This window comes from Pantherophis guttatus, chromosome 2 (genome assembly GCF_059756535.1).
Source record: "Pantherophis guttatus breed Tessera chromosome 2, ASM5975653v1, whole genome shotgun sequence".
Taxonomy (NCBI): domain Eukaryota; kingdom Metazoa; phylum Chordata; class Lepidosauria; order Squamata; family Colubridae; genus Pantherophis; species Pantherophis guttatus.
Window position 1 is genome coordinate 91,928,113 of NC_142064.1, and position 26,970 is coordinate 91,955,082.

The window sequence follows — 26,970 nt, forward strand, 5'->3', positions numbered from 1 at the left end:
TGTGTCTGAATGTTGTGACACATCAAAGATGTGGTGCGATGGTGGATTTTTTAGAACACTTTCCAGATACCGTGCGCCCAATATAAACCCTACCCCCAAAATAAGCCCTACTTAAGCTCCACTCCCTTCCCACCTCTTCACCTTGTCCTCCACCCCCCACCTGCCTCACCTCGTCTTTCACCCCACTACTTTGCCTTGTGGCTGCGGCACCGGCACATCGCTTTGCCTCATGTGGTGCTGCGCCAGTGTCGGAAGAAGTGGGCCACCTCTGCGAGGCGAGGCAGTTGTCAGGGCGTGGATGGCCAGGCTGCAGGGACCCTGAGGTAAGCGGAGCGCAGCGCATGAGGTAGCTCCACCCCCCTGCCTTGCAGTGGTGGCACTCAAAACAAATTAAGTCATCCCTGAAAATAAGCCCTAGTGTTTATTTCAGTACCTAAAAGAAAATAAGACCGGGTCATGGTAAGGGTGCTTGGTTTCAAAACCAGTCATTGTATTATCAGGAAATAAGCTCACATGATTCACATTTATCAAGTAGTTATGCCAATGAAAAGGGTATAAAGCAGTAAAAATGAAACATGGGTTGTAAAAAATACTTCCGTAGCAGCAGCACATTTCATGGATTCATTGCAGCTACCGTTCAGATGACATTTTTACAGTGTGCCATCACAGTCCTTCTTCCTGTGTTGTAATGTTTAATGGAGACTATTGCATCGTATTTGTTTTTACTACGGTATGAGGTGTTTTAAAATTAGGTCTCTCAACAATTTGAAATAATGCTATTTCATATATAGAGTCCCAGATTGGAACCAGAAAAGTCTTAGTTTATATTACATTTGATCGAAAAGTGTTCCTTCATTTGGGACAACCTTGAGGATAATAAAACCTAGAGTCCTTTAGAAATGGAGCAGTATATAAGCTTCATAAACAAATAAATGTGGGTTTAACTGAAAAAAAAATTGCTGAGTGGTGCTGGAGTTAAACAGCTAACCATAAGGTGATAGTATCATCAGGGCTTCCCTGAACAAATCATTTTCATCATAGTTGGCCGTTATAGTAATGATGAAACTTTAAGAACGTGTCCCTGAATTATTTTCTGTCTCTTTCTTTCCCATGTCTTTTTATTTTTATGAGGTCTCTTTTGTTATTACTATGGTGGCACAAACTCTTTTGGGAACCCTTAGGTGAGGTATAAATGCTCTAAATAAATACTTTATTACATTGAATAAAGTCATCTCATCTGGGAAGAGTTTACTAAATTTAGTTTGATGGTACTATTTACTTAATTAAAGGCTTCGTAACTTGAAATGTGCAAAATGTTTGCAACCATTTCAAGTTGACTGTGAGACATCACATTTTATGCACAAAGTTTTTTGTTTGAAAAATATTACTTTTGCACTTGAAATGGGACATGTCACAAAATTTCACACTTCAAATAGGTCAAAATGAAATGTTTCACATACTCCTAATTTTAATTCTTGCATTTTGCTCTTGTTTTTTTTAAGAACTTTGAAATGAAAATAGTTCCATCTTATAATGAAAATAGCTGCACAGAATTTTATCACCCGAAACACATTATGGAGATCATACCTTATCAAACTGTTTATAATTTACAAAGTTTTGCATTTAAAACAAGTGAACTATAACAGGAACCATGAAGAATTTTCTTTTTTTAGACATGGTTTAAATTTTTTTGGCTTTCATTATGAGTTATGTGTGTATATGTTCAAATAATTTATAAATGTCTATGAAAAGTCTAGTTTCTTCACAACTATTTTGTCTGCCTTCTCTTACAGCTTTGAGACCTACAATAAGGTTTCCGGGTTTTTGAACATAAAATTTGGGCAGCAATTCTATTAAGATTTCTAAATTAACATTAAGGTTTGAGGTTTCTGAATTTAGAGATAGTAGCTGAAAGAAAAAAAAGCAGAAGTGTAGGAAGTTTGTCTCAGAAAGTCTCCTTAAAATAAAAGAAAAAATAGAAATTTCCATTCACTTCTATAGAGTTTCAGGAGAAATGTACTATGTCCATTTTAATTTGTGCATAGAATGTAATAAAAGTTTTCTAATCATCTGTTATTTGTTTGTCGCCATAAATGACTTGCACTTAATTTTTCCCCCCCTACTCTTGTTCCTCCTGTTAATATTCTTTCCTGTTTCATAGCAATGCAAGACTGGAATGTACTACATCGTTAGATGCCACAGGGGATATGGGCAGTCATGATATTCTGGAAAAAGAGGGACATGAAAACCTGAGCCATGACTTCATCAATGGTACGACCAGTGGCAATGTGGAGGCTGCGCGGAGGCTGGCAAAGCGCCTCTATCATCTGGATAGATTCAAACGATCAGATGTGGCAAAGCATTTGGGGAAAAAGTACGTTCCAATTTTCTGCCTTGAATCTTTTAGAATGTTATGAATACGTCTGAGTTTCATTTCCTAATAATCTGATCTATGCTTTTTCTTTTTCTGTTGAAGCAACGAGTTTAGTAAGCTTGTAGCTGAAGAATACCTCAAGTTCTTTGATTTCACAGACATGTCTTTGGATTACTCTCTCAGGTAAGAAGCCCTCTTCCCCATGAATTTTCATGTATCATTTCTCATCCAACGAAAATGCTATACTTGAGTTATGTGTGTCTAGATCCATGATGGCGAACCTATAGCACACGTGCCAGAGGTGGCACGCAGGGCCTTCTCTGTGGGCACGCGCACTGTCGCCAGCTGGTCTTCAGGTTTCCAGTGCGCTGGCCAGCTGGTCTTCGTGAGTGCTGGAGCGCTGGAAAATGGTCTGAAAAATGGCCAAAAAACAGGTCGTTTTTTTGGGCCATTTTCAGGCCATTTTTCAGGCTGTTTTCAAGCTGTTTTTTGGGCAAAAAATGATCTGAAAATGGGCTAAAAATAGTTTTTTTAAGGCCATTTTCAGGCTGTTTTTGACCTGAAAAACGGCCCTGAAAATGCCCAAAAAACAGGCATGCGCGCACCGGCCAACTGGTCTTCAGGTTACCGGTGCTCCAGCGCATACACATGCATGCACGCATGTTCCGGTTTGGGCACTTGGTGCCGAAAAGATTTGCCATCACTGGTCTAGATGCTGTACCATGGGCTAAACTTGTGCCAACATCCACTTCATTTACATACATTTAACCCAGGGGTGGGTTCTACTTACCTTTACTACCGGTTCGCAATGGGATTGCGCGCTCACTGAGCTTCTGCGCATGTGCAGATCGCCTATGACAACATCCGGGACGATGGGCAGAGCCTCCCGCCGGTTTTACTACCGGTTCTTGTGAACCGGTCCAAACCATCTCCCTCCCTCCCTCCCTCCCTCCCTCCCTCCCTCCCTCCCTCTCCCCCCCTTTACAAACATACACACACCCACATATACATACAGACATACTCTCTCTCTCTCTCTCTGTGTATGCATGCATGCATGCATGCATACATATATACATACATACATACACACATATACATCAAACATACCTTTCCAGATAAAGTTTTTAAAAAATGTTCATTTTATTTATTTACTTCAGTGTTTCCTATCCATGGCAACTTTAAGTTGTGCTGACTTCAACTCCCAGAATTGCTTGGGAGTTGACCTCCACATATCTTAAAGTTGCCAATGTTGGGAAACACTGATTTATTCATTTATCAAATATGTACTATATAGCCACCTAGCTCAATATATGGCTCTGGTTGGCTCTCAAACAGTTGAAAACAGCAAAATATTACAACAATTTAAAACAATAAAAAGTATATAAAACTATAAAAATCATAAAATTCATAGCCAACGTGAGAAGTATTTGGAATCATTTCTGGTAAAAACTCAACGTACTGAGCTAATTCAGATTTCTGTGTAGAGTACTAGTTTTATTGCCTAACTTGAGCAATAATGATCCATCTGACAGTCTCATGGACTGAACTGTATTTTGGGAGGCATCAGAGGAAATTGTTCTTATTAACTTTTCCGATGAAGGATTCTATGGATAATTCAATGCCTGTATCCCATTAAAAGTCTGCAATCAAGTGGCCTATTTTTTTAGTATTACTTTGATTCAAAATGAATTCTAGACTATAAAGAGATACATTTCTTCTTCTCCTCCATCCATTTTCTAAATTATTTATTTTAACTGCTTGCAACTGTCCAGGCAGAAATATTTGTCATCTCCTGTTACTAGATCATTCCAACTGGAGATTCCAAAAATTATAGGAGAGACCTTCAATATACAATGCACCTGTTTTACCACAAAGCTCTATTTTCTCTTGTTACATCCAGAGAGAAATGAATGTGACATGGGCCTTGGAAAGTAGCCATCAGAGTTGAATTGGAGTATGATTTGGTCAGATGTGGTCCTGCCTCTGCATGTGCCTGCTTTAAAATAGCCACAAATTAGGATGGACCTTCTGTGCAATTAATTTGTAGTTGGAAATGCACGGCACAGCTTCATCGAAAGTAGCTTGTTTATTTATTTTAAATGGTTTTGTAAAAAAAAAAAGTTGATTGTCAGTTGTATGAGGTAGTGGAAGGAGAAAGAACAAGAAGTAACAGCAGGGCTCTGAAAGAGATATAAGGAAGTTAGAAGAGAAAGATGAAAAGTGATGACAGCTGCATCATTTTTTTTAAAAAAACACAAGACTGCTGTAGGTTGATAGACTTGAAGGCATGTTTTTTTGCAGGATGCACGCTCTCTGCTGGAAGACACGATTAAAGTAAGACCAGCGCCTAAATAATCATCAACACAGAGATTTCATGCAATCATGTTTAAGAAAATAGCTAATCCTATCTCTCCCTTTCCTTCTTGTTTTCCCACAATTCCTTAGTCCCAGGAATTATAGCAAAGGTTGCTTATGTTTGCTATACCTACAGATATTTCTAGCAAGTATTTGCTAGCATAAACCAGTTATCTATTTTATAGATAGGCAGTAGATTTTTAAGAGTCTTAAAATATACACCTCAGCTTTCTTTTCAAGTAAGATTAGTAGCTAACTAGTAGTAGTGACTAAGCATTAATAATAATAATACTCTTTTTATTTATAGTATGCTTATAAAAAATGCAGTATAGTGCAAATGTAAAATTTGTTACTACCGGTTCTATGGGCGTGGTTTGGGGGGGTTAATGTGACTGGGTGGGCGTGGCCAATTCTTTGGCCAAAGAGATTGTAGAAAAAATGCTTTTAAAAGGCTCTGATGATCCCAGCTGAGCTGCGCAATCATCAGAGGCTTTTTTTTTTTAACTTTTAAAAGCATTTTTTCAGCTGAAGAAAAAGTTAAAAAAAAAGCCTCTGATGATCGTGCAGCTCAGCTGGGCATGGGGGGGCCCAGGGATTTTTGCTACCGGTTCTCCGAACTACCCGCCGTCATCGCAGCCGGATCAGGCGATCCAGTCCGAACCAGGAGCATTTCACCTCTGGTATAGTCTGACTGTTTTCACTCCCGCCCCCCAAAGTTAGACCAGCACAGATTTTAACATAATTTTACAAAACAGTAAAAACTGAGCTGTTCCATACAGTCTTTGATACTTAAGGCAACTGTGCTTGTGTTGATGGCATCGGTAGTTATACAATACAGTGGGTTTTATTGTAGCACACAACAATATCCACCTGGGATGCATGCTTCATTCAAGCTATCTTCAATTCTGAAAAAGTTATCTTTATAACCTTAATATATTTGACATCCCCCCCCCCCTTTACATTTCTTTTTAGGACATTTTTTAAAGCCTTTTCCCTCATCGGAGAAACTCAGGAAAGAGAGAGAGTTCTAATTCATTTCTCCAGCAGGTACCACCAATGCAACCCCACTGCTATTTCCACACAAGGTAACCATCCTTTCGCAGTTTTAAAATACGCTGGTCTTATTGTCACTTTTATTCAGGCAGACTTCATAATGGCTATTTTAATATTATAATCGCACTAGACCATCCCAGAAACCCAAGACAAACCATCCCAGCATGTCTATAAACCCAAACTAGCTGAGTGAAAATGCAGTCCAGTCAGTTATAAAATATTTATGGCCATTGTTTGTTTTTGGAATTGGGTATTCACTGAGTTTGTTGCTGAACCACTAGAATCCTTTTCAGGTATTTGTATAAACAACATCTTTCACCGAGGCCGCCTATTATTTATTGCCCGATTAAGGAGGCAGGCATGATGATTGACTTTGTAGAAGGCTTATTAAGATAAGAGGAAAAACATAGGCCATCCCAAAGGTACTTTTTCAAAAGGCAACTGAGCTTTCTTTCGTTTTTCCTTGAAGGCGTTTCACTTCTCATCTAAGAAGCTTCTGCAGTTTTGACTTGAGTTCTGACTGAAGAAGCTTCTTGGATGAGAAGCAAAATGTCTTCAAGGAAAAACAAAGAAAGCCCAGTTGCCTTTTGAAAAAGCACCTTTGGGACAAGCATGGCCTGGATGACTGAGAATCTCGACTGACAAAAGCGGAGACCATGAAAGATTGTAATCAAGTACATACAGGGGTGGGCTTCAAAATTTTAGCAAGGGGTTCTGTGCCTGGTTGCTGGGTGGGCGTGGCCAAGGTGGGCCTTCTGCACCACAGTGGGGAGGGGGGGAGCATTTTTGTCCTCCCTGGGCTCCAGAGGCTTTCCTTGAGCTTCTGGGAGGGTGAAAATGGCCTCTCCAGCTCCGGAGACCCTCTGGAGGCCGGAAATAGGCCCGTTTCTGGCTTTCCCAAACTTCCGGTAGGCCCATTTTTCCCCCTCCGCAAGCCTCCGTGTGCGCCCTGCACTTATCTGCATCCCAAATGGGCTGTGTGGGGATCCCAGGGAGGGGAGGGGTGGGTTGGTCGGAGCCAGCCAGGAGTGGGATTTGGGAATTCTCTGAACTGCACAGAATCTTAGCTACAGATTCTCCAGAACCCCTGTGAACCCCAACAGCCCACCCCTGAGTACACATATATAAAGCCCACTCAAGCTTGTAGCTTCATGGACACAACAGACTTTGTGGAAGCAGCAAAGGAGAACAGGGAAGATGTTCTGAGACAAGTTCCCGACAGAAATGTCTAATATGGAGGCTGCATTAAAGGGTCCGATATGACAAAAGCAGTCTTATACTATCTGGTGCAAACTCTGCACGTTTTCTTCATGCCTCATGACATTGTGCCACAATGGCAAGATGCTGCATTTGTCATTTTAATTGAAGCTTTGGAGCTAAATTCAGCTGGAGTCTAAACTGGTCTCACAAGAAATGGGTTTCAATTAAACGGAGCCTGGCTAAATCTGCTGGTTGAACTGGAGTGCAGGTCCAATTGCAAAAAGAACAATAGAATCAAGATCAGATTCTGCAGCTGAGCTACTGCAAGATATAAACACCTACCATATTTTTTGGAGTATAAGACGCACTTTTTTCCCTCCCGAATGTAGCTTTTTTGAAGCTTTTTTTCAGCCCTAATGAGGCACTAGTGAGTGAAGCGATCTCTGTGCTTTTCCTCCGACTCTCAGCTGTGCTTTAGAAGCTTTTTTTCAGTGAAGTGATCTTCCGTGCTTTGCCTGCTCCCTCCGACTCTCAGCTGTGAAGCTTTTTTTAGCCCTAAGAAGCGCTAGCAAGTGAAGCGATCTCCGTGGTTTGCCTGCTTTTCTCATTGCTTCTCTCTCCAAAGATCAGCTGTGCTTTAGAAGCTGTTTTTTATCCCCAAGCAGGGGATAAAAACCAGCAAACTAATGTGCTGAAGCTGACCAGACTAAGGACACTAGCCAGATGAATACCTGGTAGGGAGATTTCCCCCCTCCCCCAATTTTCCTCCCCAAAAACTAAGGTGCGTCTTATACTCCGAAAAATACGGTATGTGGTGGATCTTCAAAACATGGCTTATGGTGGTTCTCCAGTGACAAACCAAATCAGGCTGGTCTCCTCTCTCTACCAGTGATTTAATTTCATGAGATATCTCTTTCTTGATTAATGTCATGTATTTCTTTATAAGGAAACTGCTTTGGAGAGTGTTAATTAGGCTGCAGGGGGTTCCAGCTTAATTGGCATCATTCTTTTATAAACAGACGGGAAAAGTGGGAAGTGTGATTTTCTTTTTTCCTGTGTGGCTTTCTATATGTCATGCTTTGGGTGTTTTTAATCCTACAGATGGAGTCCATTGCCTCACATGTGCAATAATGCTGCTTAACACTGACCTTCACGGCCATGTGAGTATTCTGCAAACTTAGCACCACTCCTCAAAACTATTGGACCGTCTTCTGATGCACATCTGTGGTTTCTGTTCTCAGTGGGCCCAGACATTGCATTCCAGGCTTGGTTTATAATAGCTTCAAAGAGTAGTGAAGTCATCTATACAGAGGCAGAAAGTAGCTGTGAGGATTGTAAAAAAAGGCAAGCATTTGTAGTTCAGAATGCACTGAATAAGAGAGAAACAAGTTACGAGGCCAAATAGCCTGTAAAAAGTGCACTTGGCAAAGATGAAACAAAACCATTTGGCAAAGGCAGGGAAACATTTGAATGTCCCTCCACAGAATGGATTGCAGAAACTCCAGAAAACTGCACAGCAAAAACTTTGGGATTGGGTCTCCTTGATTACCTGATTTCCTTAATTTGGTTTGTGCTGGTCAGCGACTTGCAACTCCTGTTCATACTTGTGAATTACCTCTGGCAGGTCCTGGAAGGGATGGAGGCAGTGTATTCATCCTGGCCCTACTTGATTTCTCAGTGGCTCTTGATATTGCTAATCAGGTAACCTGAACTGGCAAGGGATTGAGTGGGGAGGCCCCATCTTACCTCCAAGGCTGGTTTCAGCTGGTTTGGTAAGAGGGGAAAAATGAGGTGCCAGGGGACTTGACTCTCTCCATGCTCCTTTTTAACATCTACATGAAACCAATGAGTGAGGACATGAGTCAGCAGGGAATTAAATACCATAAGTATGGTGATAATAAAGGTACATCTCTACCCTGGGCTGCTCAAACTGTCAAGGTACTTTCCCAACACCTAAACACCATGTGGGTCTGGATGGGGAAGAATCAACTTCAGTTCAATCCCACCAAGACTGGGCTGGCTGTTGATTTTAACATCCTCAGTATCTGGTGATTTGATATCTTTAACTTTGGTTTGGATGACACTCATTCAAGAGCCTGGATAGCTCAACAGACTAAGCACTGTAATTTAACACCAGCTGTCTGCAATTAAACTAAGATCGAATCTCGCCAGGCTCAAGGTTGACTCAGCCTTCCATCCTTTCTAAGGTAGATTGAGGACCCAGTTTGTGGGGGCAATAAGCTGACTTTGTATAAAAATATACAAAAGTATGAAGGCTATTGCTTAAGGCACTGTAAACCGCCCTGAGTCTCCGGAGAAGGGCGGCATATAAATCAAATAAAAAAATAAATAAAATAAAATTCAGAATTGGTATGCAGTCTGGGAATTCCCTTGGACTCTTGGGCCCTGATCAAAGGGCAAGTGGCAGCCATGGCCAGGAAGACCTTTGCACAAATAGCAATAGCACTTAGACTCACTGTATATACTGCTTCACAATGCTTTCCAGCCCTCTCTAAGTGGTTTACAGAGTCAGCATATTGCCCCCAACAATCTGGGTCCTCATTTTACCGACCTCAGAAGGATGGGAGGCTGAGTCAACCTTGAGCCTGGTAAGATTCGAACTGCCAAATTTCAGGCAGCTGGCAGTCAGCAGAAATAGCCTGCAGTACTGCATTCTAACCACTGCACCACCACAGCTCTTGCACCAGTTGTGCCCTTTCTTAGATTAGGAGGAACTGCTCATGGTTACTTATGCCTTAGTCACCTTCTGGTTGAGTTGTTGCAATCCACACTATAAGGAGGCTGCCCTTAACAGGCATTCAGAAGCTGCAACTGGTTCATAATGCAGCAACACAGTTAGTGGTGGGTGCACCTTAAGATGCCCCTGTAATATTAGTGCAGAGTGAGCTGCACTGGCACTCAGTAGTCTCCTGGGTGCAGTACAGTTTATACCACAGTGGTGTTAAAACCATATATTGCATGAGGTCAGGTTAACTGTAGGACTATCTATCCCCAATGGTTTCTACTTGTCCTACTAAATCTGGTAGGGTGGGCATGCTGTGTGCCCCAATGCTGATGCAATATCACTGGTGGGACTTAAAAATCACACCTTTTCTGTCAAGATGACTGGCCTTCAGGAAGATGAATATGAGAGGCCCTTGATGCTTTCTGAGCTTGGTTGTTTTCTTGCAGATGTTTCATTATTCAAACTAGGTGACATCATAATTATTGGTAGGGAGCGGGGTTTGCTCTCATTTTATATTCTAAAATTGGTAAAGAATTGGCTTTTCTCCCAAGACCTAGAGCCAAGATGTCAACAGAGCTGACCCAGAATGGTTGGTAAAGGGATGTATTTTTTATGAAGACCTCAACATACCTTATTTTTCGGAGTATAAGTCGCACCTTTTCCCCTCTAAAAGAGGCTGAAAATTTGGATGCGTCTTATACTCCGAATGTAGCTTTTTCGAAACTTTTTTTCAGCCCTAACGAGGTGCTAGTGAGTGAAGCGCGATCTTCCCAGCTTTGCCTACTCCCTTAACTCTCCGCTGTGCTTTAACGAAGTGTTAGTGAATGAAGGATCTCCATGCTGTGCTCCGATTCTCAGCTGTTCTTTAGAAGCTATTTTTCAGCCCTAACTAGGCGCTAGCCGAGTGAAACGATCTCCCTGTGCTTTGCCTGCTTTTCTCATTGCTGCTTCCCCTCAGCTGTGCCTTAGAAGCTGTTTTTTATCCCCAAGCAGGGGATTAAAAACCCAGCAAACTAATGTGCTAAAGCTGACCAGACTAAGGCCGCTAGTCAGATGAATACCTGATAGGCAGATTTTTTCCCATTTTCCTCCCCAAAAACTAAGCTGCGTCTAATACTCTGGTGCGTCTTATACTCTGAAAAATATGGTAGTTTATTTTGTTCTATGGCAGAGTTGTCCAATCTTGGCAACTTTAAGACTTGTGAATGTCAACTTCCAAAATTCTGGGAGTTGAAGTTCACAAGTCTTAAAGTTGCCAAGGTTGGACGCTCCTGTTCTATGGTATTATGTTTATATTTTGTACACTGTATACTTACATTTTGTAGCTCCTTTTATTAGATGGGCAGCTATATAAATATGTTTAATAGCTGAATGTGCTTCATTCCTGCTAGCCACTTTTTCTTCAGATTCCAAATGCAGGACTCTCACAGACATCAAGAGACACTATATATAGATGGCAATTTTTCAGAGATTTGTAGAGCTGTAGAGCTATTTGTGTCCAAGGAACAAATGGTCATGCTTTTCCCCTAGTTTGCTGAATGTTCTGTTAAAATTAGTTGTATATAGTGCTTTTAGCTATACCCTGGAAAACTTGTGAGGAATTTATAGAAACAAGATTTGCATTGCTACACAGATGTTCCAAAGTTCTATTATGATATTTTCTTGATACCTCTCGGATGCTTATCCCTCCCCATCTTCTAACGGTTTTTGAAGATCATTTTCAAAAGCATCTGTTGTCTGTTATCTTAAAACAGTGTTTTAAGAAAACTGCATTTCTCTACCGTTAAAATCGGGACATTCAGGACTATTCAGAAAACTCAGAGAAAACCCAAATGAAGAAATATCCCCTCCATACATTTTTTTCAGCAAATTGAAGGTTTATTTTTGTGTGTGTGAATAAGGTCATATTTATAGTTTCATTTGTGTCTGTCTTCCAATTTTAAAGGCCTTCTAAGACTGAATTTTGTACTAAACAGTTTAACTGAAGATTGCATATTGATCTACCCCTTGAATTATTTCATATACCCAATGTCATAATAAGAGGTGCTCTTAGCACAACTGGCTTGTCAATTCTATGCTTCAGTAGTAATCGCTGAATACCAGGGCCTACAAGCACTTTATGATATTGATTGTTGAATGTCCTATTCACACTTCCCTTTTCAGGTTGCTTGGGCAAGATCTCAGTTTCGCCGAGCACAATATGTATGGATTCACAGTTGGCAACTGCACTCAAGAGCTGTTGACCGTTATCAGTTTTCTGTATTCTGTATAATTTCAGCATTCCTGTAGCTACTTGTATTATGATGCCTTGCATGCTTTGGTGATCCAGTTTCCCTAATTTTACAAACCAGTTGAGTGATGCTAAATGGGAGAGAGCTGAGATGTACCAGCTGGGTTCAGTACGGTTCACAGTTTCATAACCGCTCTCTTGAAATTACAAGTTCTTACGTAGTCTTTAAAAAGAAAATCCCTTTTCCATTTTGGTGGTGTCCCTCTTGGACAGGGTTTGAAATTTACTATAGCAGTAGCAATAGAACTTAGACTTATATACCGCTTCATAGTGCTTTACAGCCCTCTGTAAGTGGTTTACATATTGTCCCTAACAATCTGGGTCCTCATTTTACACACCTCGGGAGGATGGAAGGCTGAGTCAATCTTGAGCCTGGTGAAATTTGAACTGCCAAATTTCAGGCAGCCAGCAGGCAGCAGAAGTAGCTGCAGTACTGCATTTTAACCACTGTGTCAACCGCAGCTACTAAGATGAAATGGATGGGGTTTATTTCTCCTCCCATTGCAATGTTCCCTCTGCATGGTTTACCCTCTATTAGTTCTGGATCGGTGCTGCCATCACTCTACAGGCCAATGAGCAGTCTTTTTTTTTTTTTTCACTAGGAAAAAGAAGCTTGGTGGATAGATTGATTTGTGAGTAGAAATTTTTACCAAGTTGCATTTTTGGTCAGTGTTAGACTTATGACTGAAATTGGGACCGGAATATTCATTATAAGTTTTTGTGGTCATAAATCATGCTGGATCCAATTTTATGACCATTTTTATGATGGTTGTTAAGTAGATCACTGTGGTTGTTAAAATGAATCCGCAGTCGTTAGGTGAATGCTGTGATAGTAAACTGAGCAAAAGAATCACAAATTGTAATCATAGGACTACAGGATACTGCAGTATTGAAGTATTTCTAGCAGGACTACCAGATTCTGTAACAACTTTGTTCTCTATGTTATCCGTCTAGTAAACTCGAAAGATTCATTTTCTCACCATGTACATGTATACATCTGGACTAGACTGTGTTGTTTCTCTGTGTTATATACTATATGTGGGTATATGCATAATTTTGTGTTTGCTTTATCTATCTATCTATCTATCTATCTATCTATCTATCTATCTATCTATCTATGTCTTTTTCTTTTTCGTAGGCTTTTATGTGCATATTCTTTCTAGCCAGGTTTTACCTACGTAAACTGAGTTGTTCTGCAGCCCTGGTTCTGTGAAATCTCATTCACAAGCTTCTGGGCTTTTTTTTTGTTGACAAACTGCAACTCTGTGTTGCTCTCTGGGAGACTCAGATAGCTATTTCTGCCTTTTAAGGCGTCGTCAGTGAGCCATATCTATCTATCTATCTATCTATCTATCTATCTATCTATCTATCTAGTCATGTTTATGTAGTGTACATTGGAGGTGGTGACATTTTGAGAGCTGTATGCAACAGAATTTCATTTTAATGTATACCAATTAGTGTACATTCAAAGCGGCAATAAAAGTTATTCTATTCCTAACCCATTATAAATGCAAGCTGGTTGCCAAGCGCCCAAATCAGGGGTGAAATTCCACCGGTTCTATCCGATTCAGGCGAACCGGTAGCTGCGGCTGCGGGAGGCTCCGCCCACCTGCACGGATGTCAAGATGTTGCTTTTTTGTGACATTTTAAGCCTCTGCGCATGCACAGAAGGCTTTGCGCATGCATGGACAACGGTGTGCGCACATTTGCAAACCGGTTGGGAAGGCAAGTGAATTTCACTCCTGGCCCAATGGGGCTGTTGCAAAGATTATAAATGCTTCTTTCAGACTTCTTTCAACATTATTGTACCTTGGAACAGTCATTAAATGAATGGTCATAATTTGAGGACCACCTGTTATTAGTAACCCATGGACAAAAGGGTATATACATAATATTCTCTCAGATTCTGTTGCTTTCTCTGCACAAGTGCTTGCTCCAGGGCTCAGTGGCTAAGATGCTGAGCTTGTCAATCAAAAGGTCAGCAGTTCAGCAGTTCGAATCCCTAGTGCCGCGTAACAGGGTGAGCTCCCGATACTTGTCCCAGCTTCTGCCAACCTAGCAGTTTGAAAACACGTAAAAAATGCAAATAGAAAAATAGGGACCACCTTTGGTGGGAAGGTAACAGTGTTCCGTGCGCCTTTGGCATTTAGTCATGCCGGCAACATGACCACGGAGATGTCTTCAAACAGCATTGGCTCTTCAGCTTTGAAACGGAGATGAGCACCGCCCCCTAGAGTTGGGAACGACTAGCACATTTTTATTTTATATCTATTTTATTTGCTCAGTGTTGAATGTTATATGACTATAATTTGAAGGTGCTTCAGACATGAATAAAGAAGGGATTTGAGTGATGGGAGTATATATCTAGACAAATTTCTTGGTTTCTACTTTAATCAAAATTTGGAATTGGCTTGCTGAAAGAGAAAAATAGCTAGGTTTATTCGTACAGAGGGAAAAATGACTGTTCATTCTTAGAAAAGGAGTGATTCATTCTCTCCTCTGTATCTCTTAGCTGCTACTAAAATTAATCTCCACTGTTTTTAAAGACAGGAATGGGAAAAATAAAAATGATCCTTTTGGGGTATTCCACCCCCCTCTTTAAAAAAAAAGAGAAATTCTGGGTTTGGCTGGAGAGATTATTTTAAACCCAGAACTTTCTGTGCAGTTTATCACCTTCAGGCTGTTGCTTTGGCAAAATGATTTCCATTTTGTGGCAACACCCTAATATTTTGGGAATGCAAACCAATTTCTTAAAGCTCGTTGAGAATCTTGACTAAAAAGTCTGTGTGATTGCCATTATCCTTGTTAGAGAGTTTACTCACTGTTTCCTCTCTCCTCTATGTTATTGACTGATTATGTGCTATCCAAACTCTTAGCAACTACAGGTAGTCCTTGACTTATGACAGGTTGCTAACAGCAATAGACATAGCCAGGGTTACTTAGGACTTAGTTCTGAAGTTCCAATGGCTGCACCCCCATGGTCATGTGACTGCATATCGGTCATTCAGCAACTGGTCCACATTGATTTCTGTTTGCAGCATCCCACGGTCACGTGACTGTGTTTACGATATTTTTGCCCAAATCTGACATTTACTTCTGCTTTTCAGCAAAACCATAGTGAATAATTGGTTTACTTAATGACTCCTGCAAAAAAAAAAAGTAATAAAATCAAATTGGTTACATGTGTGCGACCTGCTTTATGTCTGTCACGACTTATGACTGTTATGGGCAAATTCCCTTACAGATGTAAATTGAGGACTTTACCTGTACATAGATTTTCTCCCTGAGGATCTGTCCTTCACCTGGTCTTTGACCACTCTCCTTCAAGTATTGATTTGCATTTTTTAGATAGTTCGTGCAGATTTATAAAAGAATGCTTCTAACCTTGTGTTTACAGGGACGTGGTGGCTAAGACGCTGAGCTTGTCGATCGAAAGGTCGGCAGTTCAGTGGTTCGAATCCCTAGTGCCGCATAATGGGGTGAGCTCCTGTTACTTGTCCCAGCTTTTGCCAACCTAGGAGTTCGAAAGCACATAAAAATGCAGGTAGAAAAATAGGGACCACCTTTGGTGGGAAGGTAACAGCGTTCCGTGCACCTTTGGCGTTTAATCATGCCGGCCACATGACCACAGAGACGTCTTCGGACAGCACTGAGTCTTCGGCTTTGAAATGGCAATGAGCACTGCCCCCTAGAATTGGGAACGACTAGCACATATGTGGGAGGGGAACCTTTACCTTTACCTTTAATCTTGTGTTTGGTGCTGTTCATAGTTGGGTTTTCGATTTAAGTAAAGAAATTATTTAGAAAGTTTTAATATAAGGATTTTAAAAACTATGTAATGTTCATTTCCATTGGTTTGCATTCATATCCCCATGTCCTGTATATTTCAGAACATTGGCAAAAAGATGTCCTGTCAAGAATTCATCGCCAACCTTCAAGGAATGAATGAGGGTGCAGATTTCCCAAGAGAACTCCTGAAGGTGAGGCTCTCTCTTATTTCTTATTATTGGAATACAGTGTCAGCTCTACCTTTGCTGACTAACTGGAAGAGATTGCTGTCAAACTGACTAAATTGCCTGTCATTTTCTGTTTCATGTTTTTTTTTCATGATGATGTGGAGACCATAGTTTCAAAGAGCTATTTAATTCGCTAGTTCTAGAATAAAGGAATTTATAAAGGATTTTCTCTTAAAGCAAATATTCTCAAATTCTGTGCTGAAGAAGAGTTAAAGTTAAATTCATCTACATTTTCTTGGCAGTGATCAACCAGGAAAGGACCATAACTTGTAAGTTTTCCTGCCAGTGTTTGCCTTAAAAAAGTAAGAATGCACTATAACCGTGATGGCGAACCTATGGCATGCGTGTCACAGGTGGCACCCGGAGCCATATCGGTGGGCACGTGAGCTCAGCTCCAGTGCGCATGTGTGCACCAGCCAGCTAATTTTCGGGCCTTCTGGGCCCACCGGAAGTCGGGAACAGACTGTTTCCGGCCTCCGGAGGTCGTCCACGGGGATGGGGAAGGCCTTTTTCGCCCTCCCCAGACTCCTAGAAAGGCTCTGGAGCCTGGGGAGAGCAAAAAACGGGCCTACCGGGCCCACCGTGCCATCGTGTGCCAAAAGCAGGGGGAGCGAGAGAGGGTTGCACACGCATGCACGGGGGCCGGGGCGCATAGCATTATGGGTGTGGGCACATGTGTGTGTCACACCATCCCCGCACGCTCCCCCTGCTTTTGGCACACGATGGCAAAAAGGTTAGCCATCACTGCACTATAACATTCATTGATGGGGTCAGTACTGGGAGATCCCAGTGCCCAATATTATCCCTGAATCCTGACTTATTGAAAGAAAAGAAGAGCTTATGCAGCGATTGTTGAAGAGTACATAAGTGCAGCTTTTAAAATATAAAATGGAAGAGTTAATTGCATAGATTCTGAATATTTGCCTCGTATAAACTATTGACGAATACTGTTCTGGTATCACACCATACACATACATTTGGGAATGGATCATAGCTCTTTTTTCTTCCTTGGCATTGTTAACCACGAATGGAAACACGTGCAGCAGGAGCTGAAGTGAAACATGCCTTTAAATGCCTCTTGTCGGGTTAAACTGGAGAAAAAGAATCGGGCTGCTGAAGTTTTGATCCGCACTTCAGGTCCTCTGTGGAACACTGGAACCTCAAGATTGTTAAGAATTGTACACGTGGTTCAACAATCAACAGGGATTGCATAGGCAGTTTGCTTCTCCATATGAATTGCCTTGGCTGGATTGCAACAATTGTGTGATAATTGAAGGCTAGAAACTGGCTAGGTGTTCTTTTTTTATCAGACTTGTGATAAAGCTGACTTCTCTGCTGAATATTTATGGTAATAGGTTAAAAGAGTGCTTCAGGAGAAAAGTGCCTTTGGGTTTTTATATTTGAATGGAAGATATAATTTAAGATCAAGAAATGTTATATGCACAAGTACAGCTTTTGCCCTCTTGCCTATGTACATTTCCTCAATTTGTTCCAGTACCTGATTCTGAATAATTGGTAAAGTTTGGGGCCTACGGGACTGAACATTTTCCATTACTGGTGCTAATATGAGCATTTCTTTTTCTTTTGTCTGATTTGCTTGCTTAGGAAGCAAAGTGCTAATTGTTAGTGTGTTTGGTTTGCTGAGAAAGAAAAAAAATTAAATGAGATTTTGCTGTATAGAAAGCTATAGCCTAAAATTTTGTTAACATCAGCAAAAGCAGATACGTGCTGATTTTTTAAACCATCTTTTTTAATGTGCCACCTCAATAAAACAACATATATAGTAAGAATAAGAGGGTATCTTGTATGCCTTCTATGCTTGCTAGAAAATGGACTTCATTAAAATAAAATCTTATTGTTTCTGAGATTATTCTATTTACAGCCTAGAGAACAGGCTGGGAGAATAAAATGCTTGGAATTTTCCTGGAAGTTGGCTTGAACCTTCATGGATGATGGATGGGAAATGAATTCTACATAACTAATCTTAAAAATCTGTTTCTGTAATGAACTTTTTTTAGGCTCTCCTCCTTGGAGGAATAATTTTTGCTTTATTTGCCTACTGGGAGGTCTCTGTGTCATATGCCCTTTTGTGTGATTCTGGGCATATTCCAGGAGGTATAGTTTGGTTACACAAGATGTTGGATGCTCCAACAGTGATGCCATGTGAATTAAGCAGTAATCATTTCCCCTTCTTATGTGGCAGGGTTGAATTTGATGATTTGTTTTGACAAATTACCTGCCTTTGTTAGAAACTTGAATGCGCTTCTAAAAAAACTTCTGAAATCATGATTTGAAAAACTTGTTTTAGACTAAGGGTCTTTATCTTATCTAAGGGTCTTTATCTTAGAACTTGTGGAAGTTCTACTGTACTTACCCATATGAGCAGATCAATCTGCTTATACAAATGTATCTCCATAAATATATAGTACAGCCTGGCCACCATGGTCTGTTTACCGATGGTAACACCAAAAGGCTAAGTTTCTCATCTCAGGGCTATAAATGTATCCTGATTCTAAAAGTACAGTGGTACTTCGGTACTTGACTGCTTCAAGACTTGACGAATTTGGTACTTGAAACATTTTGACGTGAAAATGTTGTCCCGGTATTTGGTCTTTGCTATAGGAAGAGAGGGACAGCTGTGCGGAACGGATAGGAGGTTTCTCACATTATACCCTGTTTCCCCCAAAATAAGACATCCCCTGATAATAAGTCCAATCGGGCTTTTAAGCTCATGGCAATAAAGCCAAGCGCTTATTTCAGGGTTCAAAAAAATATAAGACAGGGTCTTATTGTCGGGGAAACACGGTAGTTGTCGCAAAAAAATCCATAATCCAAATCCATAATCCAAATTCTCTTTGTTCCTCTCTCTTTTATCCTTGATGGCCACAATAGAATGGTCGATGTTCAGAATCAGATGTGTAAAGATTCAGGGAGAGAGATTGCATAGTGATCATACAGAGTATTGCTAATCTCTAGAATTCATTGTTAAAGGACTTGCTGATGGATATAAATTTTGACAGCTTGAAAAGGGAGTTAGATAGATTTCATTGAAGAGAAAGAAGACTTTTCTGCTAGTTCTGCAAGCTATCTGCTCCCTCTAGGATAAGACAGAATATGTGGTCTAAGTATTAGCAGCTGGAAGACAATGGTGGGAAAGGACTGTTGCCCTCATAATCTATTTGTAGGCTCCCAAGGAGTTGGCCATGTAGAAAGCACAGTTGTGGGTCTGATACATTTTAAGTATTCATTTTAAGTATACCTAATCCAGCTGCGATGCTTTTAAATTCTCTTGAGGTATGCGTGCAAATGGTTTGCTAACAGATGTGTATTACCTCTTCTGAGAGGCATTTTTCACAAAGCTTAAGAGAAGCAAGTGCATCAATCACGATTTCCTAAAAAAAAAAAGATGGGAAAGGGGCTCCAAAATTTGTGCTAGCTTTTCAATTCCTACTTTTCCCATCGATGCAGTGATTCATATTGGATTCACTTTATCATCGGACCACTAGATGGCAACGCTGCTGTGATAATGGCAGACCTTTTACTTGAACTGTGTTCATTCCGCTTGGGACCAGAAGAATCTCTGAATCGTAGTTTGTTCTGCTTTTCTCTTTGGGAGTTTTTTACCTAGCTAGGTTATATCGAAATGAAAATATCATCTACGTTTCCTCCCCAAATTAATAACGCAAGGTTGTCCTAGTCACATTGAGAAGCTATCAACACTATAGTCATTGAGGGAAAAATGGAGGAGCCTCTTCTAAAGCTAATTAGGTATAAATGACATTTGCTATTTCAAAGCAGCTCAATAGGTTATAATGAAATAAACATTAAACCCATATAGCTGAGCATTTTTAAATTCCCCCCCCTCCGCCCCACAATACAGTAAGGGGAAGTAAAGTTGTTGCAACTGATTATTTTCTAGCTTCTTCTTCTCCTTGTGCCATATCCATCATCGGACGTTGGCGATCATGTTGGCAATCCTATTTTTGTCAACAGCTGCATGAAAAAGTGCTGCTGAGTTTTGTCCAAGCCAGTCCCTTAGGTTTTGAAGCCATTATGTTCTTCTTCTGCCTGGACCTCGTTTGCCTTCAATCTTTCCCTGGAGGATTAAGTGAAGGATGCCGTATTTTTCTGGGTCTCGCACCACATGTCCAAAATATTCTAACGTTCACTTTTTAATGGCTTTGATGATTTCCCTTTGCTTTCCCAGACGGCTTATCACCTCCTCTTTTGTGATTTTGTTAACCCAGCTTACACGTAACAACCGTCTGTAAATCCACATTTCAAATGCTTCTAGTTTCTTCAAGTGATTTTCTGTCAGTTTTTTTTAGCTGGATTGATTCTCCTCCCCTCACTTTGATATTTTTTTGTTCCTGAATGGCAGATGTGTGTGTATATGTGTTTGTATGCTTCTCAATAGATTTGGGTTCTCTGCTAGATGGATGGGATCCTTCTGCTTTTGGCACTATTAAAGTTAGTAGGCCCTAATGGCTCTGTAGTTAGGAGAGTGTCTGGAAATTGTGCATGTGCTACTAGGGAGAGAGAACAAAAAAAGTCAGTCCAGTACAACAACTCATAACATCAGGATGATTAACTTAAGATATACAGTGTGTGGTAGTTGAATAATAGTCCAGTCTTTGCTTTGGGGAATCATATTTACTGATGAAAAGGTTCCATGTTACAGGAAGTCCTCCACTTACAACACTTCATTTAGTGACTGTTCAAAGTTACCACAGCACTGAAAAATGTGACTTACGACCATTTTTCACAGTTATGAAAACTGTGCAGCATCCCATGATCACGTGATCAAAATTCAGATGTTTGGCAGCTGGTCAATATTTATGATGGGTGCTGTGTCCCAGGATCATGGGATCCCCTTTTTGTGACCCTCTGACGAGCAAAGTCAATGGGGAAGCCGGAATTCACTTAATGACCAGGTTACTAACTTATCCACTGCAGTGACTCATTTAACATCTGTGTCAAGAAAGGTTGTAAAATGGGCCAAAAGTCACTTAACAAATGTTTCACTTAACAAAAGAAATTTTGGGCTCAATTGTGGTCATAAGTTGAGGACTACCTGTATTATATATTTATGGGAAGCATTCCTTTGTTGTAACTATTAAATGAATTTGATTTAGATAGCACCATGAACGTCCAGGGTAAAGAAGTCAGTGGCAAAGATCTATTATATTGTTGCTAAACAAAATTATGTAGATATTTATTATTTATTTATTTATTAGTCCAATTTATATGCCGCCCTTCTCCGTAGACTCAGGGCGGCTTACAATGCATTATAGCAATAACCTGTATACGTTTTTGTATATACCTGCTTATTAGGGCTTTGGGCCCCCACAAGCGGTGTTGTTCTATACAAAGTTGGCTTATTGCCCCCATAATCCGGGTCCTCAATTTACCTACCTCGAAAGGATGGAAGGCTGAGTCAACCTTGAGCCTGGTGAGATTCGAACTTGCACTAATTGCAGGCAGCTGGCAGCTAAGTGCTAACACTTAACAGCACTTTAGTCTGCTGCACCACCGAGGCTCTATTTTTCCATGTAGTCACCTGGAATGGGTTTGCAGGAGACTACCTGGATGAGGCGGCATGATTGATCAGTGTTTAAAGGCACTGAGCTTGTCAGCTGGAAAGCTGACAGCCTGAGTTCGAGAGCCGAGCGTCACCCAACGGGGTGAGCTCCCGTTCCTTGCTCCATCTCCTGCCCACCTAGCAGTTTGAAAGCATGCAAATGCAAGTAGATTGATAGGTACCACTTTGATGGGAAGGTAACAGCATTCTGTGCACCTTTGGCATATAACCATGCTGGCCACAAGACCATGGAAAACATCTTCAGACAATGCTGGCTCCCTCAGCCAAGAAACGAAGATGAGCACTGTTCCCTAAAATCGTTCACGACTGGACAGGGAACTGTTTTACACATGTTAGTATTAGAGCCAGTTTGACGTAGCCGTTAAGGGACCCAGCTAAAAACTAGGAGATTGTGAATTCCAGTCCTGCTTAGTCATAAAGTCAGCTAGGTGACCTGGGGCCGGTCTTATCTCTCTCAGTCCTAGAGGAAGTAAGCAATGACAAAACAACTTCCAATATTGTTACTGAGGACACTTCATCCAGGTAGTCACCAGAAGTAAGTTTGACTTGAAGACATACGCACGCACATACACATAAACACACCAATTCTTAAATCATCTGTAGCCTTTCCCTCTCTCCCATTTATGTTCCATGGACTGGATAGTGCTGTACGATAAAGGCTTATATTAATGAAAATGTGAAACAAAAGGAAAAAAAAAAACAGGAGCGGCAGGAGAGATGATATAATGGTAAAAAAAAAATCCAGTGCAATTCTAATCGTCTGAACAATTCTCTTTCCAAAAGCAGGAAGAGAGAAGCCTTTTGCAATGCTACAATACCAAGAGGAAGATATGTGCCAGCTATGTGTGTCTGTGAGACACATACAGCTGTCATATATGCAAGAGCATTGTTAAACTTTGGAAGTTTATAATGGCTTGTAAAGGTCTCTATCAGTCAGGGTGAATGCTTGGTCTTTTCAAACTTAGGCAGAAATGAGAGAGGGATGATGCTGTATGTTCAGTGATCCATAAAATGAATATTTGGAAGTTATTTGTGTGTGTGTTTGGGGGGGGGTGTTTCCCATGTTGTAGGCTTGACAAAAATGATTGTTTTTATATTTGGAAAGGAAGTTTGTTGGGAACCAGGAGAAATTTTTCCAGCTAGAAATTGGGCCAGAGGGAAGGACTGATGGTGACGTCATGTGCATATGTCTTTTCTGAAAATGATTTGTGAGTGGGGAGAGAAGGGTTTAGTCAGTGTTGACATCGCTCTGACTATTATGAAATACAAATGAAGTATCTATAACAAATGCACTTCTCTCCCCCTTCTGTTCTGTTTACAGTATTTTTCTGCAATATTTGTACATGTTACTTGCTTGTTTCTTATTTGAATAGTGTGTTTTGAATCATGATTTGATATCTTGCCAGCTGTGTTTCTGTCTGTGTGTTGTGTAATGAAAGAGCACCACACACACACACACACACACACACACACACACACACACACACAGAGTCTTCAGGGGCCTATGAGAGCCAATTTGGTGCAGTGGTTGAAGGCAGCAGGCTAGAAACCAGGAGACTTGAGTTCTAGTCTTCTCATAAGCACAAAACCAGCTGGGTGACCTTGGGCCAGTCACCCTCTCTCAACCCTAAGAAGAAGGCAATGGTAAGACACATCTGAAAATGCTGCCAATAAAATTTCATGGATATATCTGTAGTCCCCAAGACTGACTTGGGGAGACACCCCCCCCACATACATATATACACATGCACACGCAAACCTATTCTTAAAAACGCCCCATACTATCCCATTTCCAAAATCTGAAATAATTTCCTTTTTGTACTTTTGCATTCAGTCTCTCTGTTTTATTTCTGTGCTTTTAAAATTAGCTCTCATTAGAACAGTAGGATTTTTCAGTGGATTCAGGATGAGTACATCTAGTACTTCAGGAAGTTATCTCAAACCATATGCTACAAGTGGCATATGCCTGGCAAGTGTAAAGCACATACGCTTGTGACAAAGCTACACAGCATATAATATGTGTAGGTAGCTCTGAATACTCTACTGTACACTCATAGGACATTTTTATTTTCAGAAACAGTCCTAAAATCTTAAGAGACGGGCAAATATTGCCTTTTATTAAGCAATAAAATAAAAATTGCTTTAATATACCCCCCCCCAAAAGACCAAAAAAGTAAATTGTTTTAACATTTGTATTCTTGAAAAAACTCAATAGGACTTTTAACCATCTGTTTATATTGATTTTTTCTCTGAGATAAAAACGTTGATGGACTTGCATCCAGAAATAAAAATGTTTTCTTGGGATAATTGTATTTTAAATATGCAATTCTCTCCCTCCCTCTCTCTCTCCCCCTCTCCCTCCCTCCCTCTCTTTCTCTCCCTCCCTCCCTCTTTCCCTCCCACTCTCTCTCTTCCCCCTCCCTCCCTCCCTCCCTCTCTCTCTTTGTATGTCATATAGTTATCTGAATGTTAGCACTGCCATGAGCAATAGCATATTTGTGTCCTTCCTAAGGCTAGATTTCACATTCTTCTTTGCGGAATATGCAAACCACATGCTTCAAGGCCTGTGTACATTTTATAGACCTGCACAGCACATGCAGGCAATTTTGTTTTTCCCCTAAAGAGCAAGAATCCATTGCAGTAGTGGGGGTGAAAGAGTTTAATTTATATTAAGGCACAAACTGAGAGGAAAGGAATATCCTCTGTCTAAAATGGAAGGCATGTGATGGCAGTCCTGTGAGAAAAATGAAAATGTTTATACCTAAACGCTAAGCTATATGTCTGCTTGTGAGAGACAGAGCAACTGTGAAACTAATTATGTGTAATTTAAATGCATATGTATGAACTGGTGCAGATACAAAATCCGAATTATTTCCAACGGTTTCTTAAAAGCTGCCTCATCGTTTTTCTTTTTTAAATAATAGGGAACGTAAGGCAATCATGCTCTCACTTGCCTTTACTCATGGTATACTTTCCTTTCTCCCCGTCATAGTTGAAAATAGGTGTTGGTACTAATATGAACTCTGGTTAAAGGCAGGGTTCTTGTTGGACCACACCTTGTTCGTGTGAAGAAACGTCAGCTTCATCATGTTTATTGTTGTCATATAATTATCCTTAGAACATCAGATTTGTCTAAAGTGTTGGCTTTAGGATTACCAAAAGCATAATTTGACCGTCTACACTTAAGTGCATCCTTGGAGGGGCCAGAATGATATCATATCAGCATGTGCTTCTTTCTGTGTTTGGATGCCTTGGTGCTATTTGTACCCAGACATATCTAGGCAGAAATTGTTGTTTATGATTGAAACAGTGCCCTCATTGCTCATGCCATTTTGCCAAGTTTTGTAAGCAAACAAGCCAAGATAGAGCTATGTTCTAATAGGGAGGAATGCAGCTACACAGTAAGGGATGCTGGAGGGGGAGGGAAAGAGTTTTTGGGAAAGGGAGGCTAACATGGGATAAAGGCTTCACGAAAAACTTGAATAGAGGACATCCGTAATTCAACATAGCTGATCTGCAGGGGAATTCCAGATAACTGGGAGCAACGGAGCGGAACTGCAGTATCCTATTATACGAAGCAAGAACCATTTAGGATGTTGGAATGACTATAATATCCTATTTAGATGAATTTCCATTCAGTGTCTGCATTGGGGGCTGAAATGAGCTGTTCTTCACAACTTTTGCCCTTGACTTTGGAAGGCTGCATTTCCCCCCCCTGTATTGAGAGATGGTTTAATGGGCTTGGCAGTTGCAGGAGGCAACTGTTTTCAGAAGCGGTGGCTGAAGCAGCACAGCTTGCAAGAACAGAAATAAAAAGCAGCCAGCTAGGACGTGCTATAGCAGCCGGATCTTCTCTTGGTTTTAAAACCAATTAACTCTTTGCTGCTCCTGCTCAGGAGCATGAAGGAGCAATGGCAAAACGTGGCCAAATGTCCATTAGATACACTTGGCTGTAAATTCATATTTGATAAATGGCATTACAGTGACTGATTTTCTGCAGTAGAGCATAATTTGCAAAGGCTGGGTTCTTTACTGATGATTGCTTGCAACATGTACTCTTGAGGGAATCAACTTCATTGTCTGCCACCTTATGCCACTGGTTTAAAACTTCATTATTCATTAGGGTTCTATTTTTTTTTTATACTAATTATAGTTAGCTGTTGCTATAACACTGCTCTGTATTTATTCCAATTATTCTCTATTTACCCGAGACTCCTAATTATTCTATTGTGCTTGTCATATTGTAATTAGATTATTTTTATCCTATTTGTTATCTGGTTTGCTTGGGTTTGCTGACTTAGGCAAACCTAAGTAAGTAAATATTCTAAATAAATAGTTCTACTCTATTGACATATACACATACCCATTTCAGACTAATAGTACTGTATACCTATTTTTCCATTTAAAATATGGATTTTTTTGTTTTGTTTGTTTGATACCAAAGTATATAGATAGAGATCTGCCTTGCCTCCAAAGCTATAACTGCACTGGATCAAATTCAGGCAAATATACATGCCTTACATTCATTCAATGCTTTGGTTTCACCCCATTTTATGAAATAAATATAGCTTGATCCTGAACTCAGTTTGTATTCTACTAATAATATTAATCATTGGATTGAACTTTGTAGTGATGCTGTAGACTTGGCCATGGATAACTCATAGTGTTCCCGCACAGCTATCTTGGAACCTACCAAACTCCCTCATGATCTGCTTTTTAATAGGTTTTTAAATTAAATAAAAAATGAAATCCTAGAATGCTCCAAAGAGTTAGGCTTTAGTATAATTTTTATTTATGAAAAGGCCTTTTGTCTCCAAGCAGGCCTCTTAACGTCTTTAAAAGTTACTTTTTTTTTTTGAGTAGCTTCCCTTGCAAACAGGATAGATGAATTTCAAGAAGCAATCAGATGAACTGAAGTGGAGGAGAAAATTCACAGTAATCTTCATTTAAAATAACCAAAGCAGGAGCTTCCTTCAATAATTTAGATATTAGTTTGTTTGTTCTTTTGTATAGCGTAATGCTTGAAAGGCATTGACTAGGAAGGTATTGGTAGGCATCGCTAGGTTTTTGTAGGAAGCAACAAAGAACTGAATGAGAATTTAGACTATGCTGCCCCTGTTTTTATCTGTTTCTTTTCTCCCCAAATTAGCATTTAGATTCCCATTTTCCTACTGCTTACTTCAGTTAAGTCAAATAATTTAGTCCTTTAACACAAATGTTCAATTTTAAAAAATAATTCAAAGTTTCCATATGCTTATACTATGTTAACATGAGGATTTTGTACATTAGTTTTAGTTTGAGCCTTTTTTAAAATAAAAGATCTTGCTTTTAGTT

At 40.3% G+C, this 26,970-nt stretch overlaps 1 protein-coding gene across 4 annotated transcripts in view; it reads left to right on the forward strand.

The window, feature by feature from the left end:
- LOC117661630 (PH and SEC7 domain-containing protein 3) overlaps window positions 1-26,970 on the forward strand; it is a 184,122-nt gene that overhangs the window by 69,178 nt on the left and 87,974 nt on the right. For 3 of the 4 annotated variants that reach the window (XM_034410671.3, XM_034410673.3, XM_034410674.3), the window contains 5 exons: window positions 2,162-2,374; window positions 2,477-2,557; window positions 5,702-5,814; window positions 8,084-8,142; window positions 15,909-15,998. In XM_034410671.3, the coding sequence (XP_034266562.2) occupies window positions 2,162-2,374; window positions 2,477-2,557; window positions 5,702-5,814; window positions 8,084-8,142; window positions 15,909-15,998 (556 nt within the window). Of the gene's footprint in view, window positions 1-2,161; window positions 2,375-2,476; window positions 2,558-5,701; window positions 5,815-8,083; window positions 8,143-8,606; window positions 8,684-15,908; window positions 15,999-26,970 lie in introns of all 4 variants that reach the window. The other variant, XM_087886407.1, reaches the window with a different exon arrangement.